At 40.3% G+C, this 7,897-nt stretch overlaps 1 protein-coding gene across 1 annotated transcript; it reads right to left on the bottom strand.

Annotated features, from left to right (window-relative positions):
• Positions 1 to 3,911: 3,911 nt before the first annotated feature.
• LOC137177198 (high affinity choline transporter 1-like) lies at positions 3,912 to 7,888 on the bottom strand. Its single transcript, XM_067583362.1, has 8 exons — positions 7,601 to 7,888; positions 7,097 to 7,210; positions 6,591 to 6,746; positions 6,338 to 6,486; positions 6,036 to 6,179; positions 5,726 to 5,879; positions 5,411 to 5,625; positions 3,912 to 4,700 (listed from the first exon to the last, which is right to left on the bottom strand). Exons 1-8 carry the CDS (start codon positions 7,782 to 7,784, stop codon positions 4,164 to 4,166), a joined length of 1,653 nt encoding a protein of 550 aa, XP_067439463.1. The 5' UTR covers positions 7,785 to 7,888; the 3' UTR covers positions 3,912 to 4,163.
• Positions 7,889 to 7,897: the final 9 nt, after the last annotated feature.

The following is a 7,897-nucleotide window of genomic DNA, read 5'->3' as shown; positions in this document are numbered from 1 at the left end:
GCCGTTAAAAGCGACGGGTTGTACGGGCTTTTACGCTGTAAAAGCGGCGTGTTGTACGGGCCTTTTACGCCGTGGAAAGGGGAGGGTTAATAGTCAGCCTGTAGCTTATCTAGATAAAACACATTTTACTGTAAGACTAAATGAATCTGTAACAGCTGTAAGTGTGCGCTCCTCTCCATGTCTCAGCTGTACACGGCATTATATAGCACACAGTCTTTCTCATTCTTGTTAACGTTGAAGGACTGTATCTATAGACTGTATATAAAGATGGACGTCATGATAGCTCCCCAAAAGTGAGCCGCCCGACTCATGGATGTATTATATGAGCTCTTATTATACATCCATGGCTCTACTACGCAGACTCTGGCTCCAAATGACGTCACACAAGCAAGATGTCAGCTCCCGGAAAAAAAGATGTTCTGGCTTCACTTTTGCATAGCTGTAGGAAGGAAGAGCTAAAGTTTTGTCTTGTTAATTGGCTCAGGGTTGAACCCACAACTTCAACAGAGTCAGAAAGCTACCACAAGGGTGGGTAACACCCCACACAATGTAAAACTGCTTCAGTGCAGACCACTGGCTGAACCACCAGGACCAGTTTGTCCGTAACACCGGACAGCCGGGCAGTGAGATGGTTTGTTTCAGTGAGCTGCCCTTCTCTTTAACCTTTTGGCCATTTCAACCACCTACCACTACAGAATATACAATGCTTGAAATGGGATATTTTTGACCCTGCAAAGCTGTCAGTGTTATGCTAAATAATTGAAAACATTTTGATTAAAGTGACTTTGGTATTTGTCTGAGTATGAGTGACATTCAGGAGCACAAAAGGTTGATATTCAATCTTCAAGGAGTGCGTATGTACCCTTGATGTTACACTTAACATTTCATTAACAGACATTTTCTTTGGATCCCCATTTACAGGGGGAGTTTCACTGCTTTAGTAACCTCGTCTGCACTGCAGCTCCCACTGTCACCAGTCTGATGACCAACAACACATGCACTAAAACAAGCCACCTCACAACCAGGCTGCCCGGTGTTACGGACAAACTGGTTCTGGTGGTTCAGCCAGTGGTCTGCACTGAAGCAGTTTTACATGGTGTGGGGTGTTACCCACCCTTGTGGTGACTTTCTGACTTTGTTGAAGTTGTGGGTTCAACCCTGAGCCAATCAGCCATGTCAAGCTTTAGCTCACTGTGTTTGACAGCAACATTGAAGTTTTAAAGTTGTGGGTTCAATTCTGACTTGATCAATCACTTTTTAAAGTTAGTAGTTGTATTTAAGATTGAAAACCCTTGGTAAAGGATTGACCCTTGAGTCTCACTGTGTTAAATTATGCTACTTAAAGGTTTTAAGGGTTAAGCCAGAGCTGCTTGGAGATTTTTTAAAGCCAGTATCTTGAGGTATGACTGTTCTGGTCCAGTAGCTCAGCCTGTTTGGCAGCTGTTTGAAGTCTTTAAAGTTGTGGGTTCAATCCTCAATCAGTCAGACACAAGATACACCACTGAAGACTGACAACATTCAGTGTTTCCATTTGTTAACTTTTTAAAACCAGTATCTTGATTAAAGACAGAAATGTTCTGACAAAACATTGCACACTGCTGAAGGTGGAACAGCTCTGATAAAAAAATGGAAAATGGATTTCAACTTGTGCTTCAGGAGAACCATTTCTTAATCGTACTTTCTTTGGCAAGATGCATTTTGGATTAATTGAGGTAGCATTTTCCAGGAGTGATGGCTGGGTAAGTTCACTGGCTGAGTGGTTATGTAAGAGGGCTGATGGTGTTAAGGTCACTGGTTCAATCCCCAACTAATCCTAACAAAGCAAATGATGTGTGTGAATACACACAAGCTGTACAGCCCCTGGTTACAAAAAAACTTATTTTCATGAAATGTTCAGTGTAACTTCAGGGGTGCAAGAACAAGATGTGTATGAGATAAACATTAACATTGTCAACCAGAAGGATAGCTCAATAGGATGAGTGACAGGTGATATGCACCTGAACATGTGGTTGTTGGTTCAATCCCCACTGAGGGATAAAGATCTTCTTGGTTGCTCTGTCTGTAATGTTGGTTTACAAAGTATTGATATTGGCTCCAACCAAATACAAAGTACATATATCTAAGTATAAGAGTGAATATAAAGTATAAGAGTACGTATATAAGTATCACAGCAGTCTACAACAGTATGTAGACACTGAGAGTCATTTGAGAATTTTGCATTTTATCCCGATAGGAAGGCGGTGGTTTTGTGTATTAATAAAGACAGAACATAATAAGCAACAAACATGCAATGGCAAGAGACTTCCAACATTTTTAAAAAGTTGTTCGCACTTTCATGCATCAGTAAAACCTCAGCTGGACAGAACTTCCTGTTTCATAACCCACTGCGTACAGACCTGCGGAACATCGGGGGAGGACAAGGCCCCCCCCCTTACCCACCCATGTGGGACACAGTTTTTTTTGCTCCAGTTACTGGGGAAGGAGAGGGATCGAACCAGCCACCTCACGTCCGCAGACGTATATGAGATCTGTGTTGACGAAGCCGTCACTCCACCAGGTCCCCTTCGCATTCAGACCTCTTCTCTGCGCGCTTTTAAACCTCTCCTCTGAGTGATGACGTTCAAAAGTCACTGAGCGACCCGGGATTCGAACCCATTACCTTAAAACTTCAACTGAGGCTGCCTAACACAGTGAGCCACAGGTTCAGAGAGTAGCCACCACTTCATCAGAGGTTTTCAATCTCCAGTAGTGTGTCTGACTTTTAAAAACTTACCTGCCAGTGTCAGGATTGAACCCATAACCTTTAAACTTCAAAGAAATTGCCTAAAACCTTGAGCTAAAGAACTAGATGGTTGAAGTGTTTTCATGAGAGCTGTTCAACCTTTAGCAGTGTGGCTGACTTGAAAAAGCTAGATAACAGACTGAGGATTGAACCCACAAATTCAAAACCTTCAACCAGCTGCCAACAGGTTGAGCTAATGGACCAGGACAACCATTGCTCATGATATTGGCTTTAAAAAATCTCCAAGCAGCTCTGTCTTGAACCTTAAAACCTTTAAGTCGCATAATTTAACACAGTGAGACTCAAGGGTCAATCCTTTACCAAGGGTTTACAATTTTAAATACAGCTGCTAACTTTACAAAGTGATTGATCAAGTCAGGATTGAACCCACAACTTTAAAACTTCAATGTTGCTGTCAAACACAGTGAGCTAAAGCTTGACATGGCTGATTGGCTCAGGTTGAACCCACAACTTCAACAAAGTCAGAAAGTAACCACAAGGTGGGCAACACCCCACACCACGTAAATATACATATATACAATATACATGTATATATACATGTATCTAAGTGTAAGAGTGCATATAAAGTATAAGAGTATATATATAAGTATCACAGCAGTCTACAACAGTATGTAGACACTGAGTGTCATTTGAGAATTTTGCATTTTATCCCGATACGCAGGCCGTGGCTTTGTGTATTAGTAATGAGAGAACATAATAAGAAACAAACATGCGATGGTAAGAGACTACCAACATTTTTAAGAAGTTGTTCGCACTTTCATTCGTCAGTAAAACTTCAGCTGTGCAGGACTTTTTGCTGCATAACCCCCTGCATACAGACCGGGGGAGGAGGACAAGCCCCCCCCCTCACTCTTGATCATGATCATGATCTTATATTATCCTTTGTGTAATTATTTCAATGTATTATGTGCAAGTATGTCAGTGCTTACAGAACAAATTTATATACAAAATCCAACATTGTATGGTTTGTAGCACATAATAAACAGGTGCATCATACTCCTAATTAAAAGGTTATTTGTCAGTTTGGCAAAGCCAAATCTCTGCTCTTGTGTCCACTCTGAGGTTCTCTGTGTCTCAAGGCAATCTGAAAAAAATTAATGAGATCTCGGTGATATTTATGTACTTTATTTTACACAACAGTAAAAATAATTTACAAATCAATCAGAACTATTGTGCATGCATCATGTGCTTCATTAACAATTACATTTTTGGAAGCAGAAGTGCTGAAGAGATAGAAATTTAGAACAAGACCAATAACTATGTCTTTTAGCTTTATCATGAAGGCCATTAATATCTATGTTATGTCATTAGTATCTTTGTTACATAAACAAATTAAGACATAAAGGAGATAAACACAAAATTAGCATCTTGTATCAAGCATTGGTTCCTTTTCATTTTGAACATCAGTCTTATCACCATCACACTCTCTGGCACCATCTGCTGGTTTTGGTGCTCCCTGGGATTTCACCTTGAACACGTCCCATCTCTCAGGGAGGATCCCTTTGTTAAACAGGAGTGAAGCCAAATAAGAAAACATCAAAATGGAGACCAGAGAAGACAGCATGCAAATGGTCTTAAAAGGCCAGTGCTGAATATAGACACCGTCCTCCAAAGTGCATCCCGGGAAATGCAGAATGACGGGAAGACTGAACACCGGCTCTCCACACAACACTCTCATCACAAAAGCAACAATATAGCCTGTAATAGCCCCATAACCATTGGAGACCCTGACGAAGAGGATGCAGATCAGTTGGGGGAGCATTATGGTATAAGTCAAGTCTGCGCTCAGGATCCAAAATGCCATGATGCTGTTGTCCAGGTAGGTGAGGGAGGTCCCAACAACCCCTACAACCACCACAGAGAGGCGAATGACCCACTGCAACTCTCTTTCTGATGCCTAGAGAAAAGAGTAAATTTCATTACCATACAACCAGAATTAGTTGGCTGAATTAAACATCAATAACCTTAGCAAAAGAACTAATTTTGGGGGCAATATAATGACTAAAACATGCATATTTGCTTTCTTACTCGGCTAAAGACAGCAGATTAGCTTAGCTCAGCATAAAGACAGTAAACAGGAGGAAACAGCTAGCCTGTTTCTGTCTGACGGTAACCAAATCCACCTAACAACAAGCCGAGCTTCAGTTTTACAGGGGTTATGTGTCAGACTATTTCTTGAGTGGAGCAGTACTTCCTCAAGTCTTTCTTTCATGGTTGTTTGCTTGGCAACTTCATGACACTCCATGAAGTTCCAGCCAAGAAACTGTCCATCTCATAACCTCCTGTGAAATTGCAACTTCTTGTTTCTACATTTATGTTTTTGCACTGATTAAATAAAAAGATATAAGATGTTAATTAGCAAGCTTTTGAGTGCTGGTGGGCAGAGCCAAGCCAGCTGTTTTCCCCCGTTCTCAGTCTTCATGCTAAACTAAGCTAAGCTAAGCTAATCGGCTGCTGGCTGTGTCTAACTCTTGACAAGAAGGCAAATTAGCAAAGTATGGAACTAGTGCTTTAAGGAGGTCATAGACCTAGCTAACTGCTGTCTTTGTGTAAGTGTTAGTTCACTATTGTCCATTCAGAAGTATTATTGCTGCCTTTTCTTTGCACCTGATGTCTGATGATCTTGTAGATGTTGGTGGTGAAGATGGAGGTTGCTGCCAACAGGCAAGAGTCAGTAGACGACATTGCCGCACCAGCAATAGCTCCCATGCCAACGACAAAAATGGCGGTTGGGGTAAGATGCAGAAGGGTGATGGGCAATACCATCGCTACCTCCCCTCGCTCAAATGGAGAGGGATATCCATATGAGGTCAAATTCCAATCTGAAACATAGAGGAAACTGCTGTAGATGTTTTTCAAGTGGTTTAAGTTGTTTGGCTCACCCCAATCTCACCCCCTACCCCCCCAACCTGTAAAGTATACCTGTTGAAGCTGCAATGGCGCCAATCAACACTGGTGGAATTCCAAGAACAATGACAACACCTGCTGCTATGAAACAGATCATTCTGGCTGTTGATGTGGAGCTTGAGGAAAGTGTCCTTTGATGGAAATCCTGAAATGCCAAATTTCCGACACTCTGGGAAAACAAAACCGACAAGATTATATCAGATTGTCCTGGACTGCAAACAAAGAAAGAACAATCAATTGATTTCCAAATATACTGACTTTCCATTACCTTCCTATCACAAAGGAAATGATGAATTTTATATGATTTTCCCTTATTTCATCTTACCATTGAGAGGAAATTATCAATCCATCTCCACACTTCATTAGATTCAAGCCGGCCGAGCCAGGGGGCTTGATATGTGTGGTTGAATGCTGTTTTAGTGATGTCAGTAAAAACGTTACTCGCCAGAACAAAAGGAGCACAGAGCCACTGCAAACAGAGAAGATTATAGAGCCATTATACAGTCAAATTTTAAAGGAAGAGTCCAGAAATAAATCATCCAGAATACAATGTGTGCTTGTGACAGAAGGTTTCCAGGGGATACATTTGGTATGTTGGAAAAGCTTGTTTCATTGTATAAAACTCACCAGACTACAAAACACTAGAGACAGCTGGACGACATCAGTGGAAGCAACTGAATAGAGACCTCCAAGAACAGTGTAGATTATGGCAACTGACGCAGAGATCCAGATGCAAAGACTTAAGGGCAGATCCGAAAAGATGCTAACGGTCACCCCTGTTGGAAGTATACACATGTACACTGAATGAAGTTTATCATTATTAACATTTATTTAACAGCTCTGGAGAAAAATGTGACAGTGTTCATGTTTTTGTCTTTACCCAAGGACGTCAGTGTGACAGGGACCCACATAACTTCACTTATAAATGGAACAATGGCAAGAAGCCCAGACAGTGATTTTCCGTACTTTCTCTGAAAGGGATCCATCATAGTGATGTAATTTTTGTCCCGCATTGGCTTTGCAAAGAACAGCCCGCCTATAAAAGAGAGAGAAAGGATTACTAGTGTATGGTCTTGTACTTTGTTTTGAGGTTTCAAGCAGAATATCTTCATTTTTATGTGTTCCAGCTATTTTGCATCTCATGTTTCGTTTTGTTTCTCTGTATTTTCATTTGTTATACATGTATACATATTGCACAATGTTTGGTGACTAATTGTTGATAAGAAAGGTCAAGGTTAAGTCATTTGGGACATGCCACTGTGATAAAGGGCTTTAAAAAGTTCTTTTTGACATAATACATCTTATTTTGAGAAAGAAAAAAAAACTTTCTTATGCTCTTCCTATGCTTTTTTATATGTGAATACCATTTTTGAAAGAAGATCTTACCAATTATAAAGGAAACTGACATCTGCAGAGGAATAAGAGCCCAGATTAGTCCCTTGGTGGGGTCATAAACCAACTCTGCAACACCAATGATAAAGGCACCTCCGACCCAAGTGGCTGAAGCAAGAAATAAACATATAGTATTCACATGAATGGACATTTTGTGTGATTTGATGTCTTTTTTTCCCCTGATAGAAAACATCTTTGGGTTAAGAATGAATATTAATATAATGTAGAAACAAACAATTATTTTTTCCAAAGCCAGGAATTACAAAACTCAAAACTTCAGCATGCTGTGGTAAAAAAAAAACCCCACATCAGCCTACAGTTTAAACGAGTTGAAACAGCTGTGATGTCAGAAATTATTTTTAAAAATACTAATGAAATGATTGTTTAATAGTCAAACTTGTGTATTTACCAGTTAACTGAAATATCTTTATATAATAAAAATCCAAGATACTAGTCAATGAAAAACACAAGATTGAAATAAACAAAACCAAAATTCACCTGTCATCGTGAAGACTCCCACAAACAAGCCGACCCCGCGGTTAGCCAAAAAAGACACTTCTATCTGTCCGCCGTGTGTGTTTTTCTCCATCTTCTTAGATTTTACAGATGCCCAGATCCCAATTGCCAACACCAGCAAGTAGAAGATGACCATCGTGATCAGACCTGGAATATGGAGAGCCATTGTTGATTAAAAACTACAAAATGTGACTACACTTTATTTTTCCAGTTACATATAAAGTTATGTCTTTATATTAAGCGTCTTTGAATGAGCCTGCATGTTTTGTGTCTGGGCAT

Source organism: Thunnus thynnus, chromosome 24, assembly GCF_963924715.1.
Source record: "Thunnus thynnus chromosome 24, fThuThy2.1, whole genome shotgun sequence".
NCBI lineage: Eukaryota > Metazoa > Chordata > Actinopteri > Scombriformes > Scombridae > Thunnus > Thunnus thynnus.
Note: the sequence above shows the minus strand (reverse complement) of the source record. Positions and strands in the feature narration are given on the sequence as shown.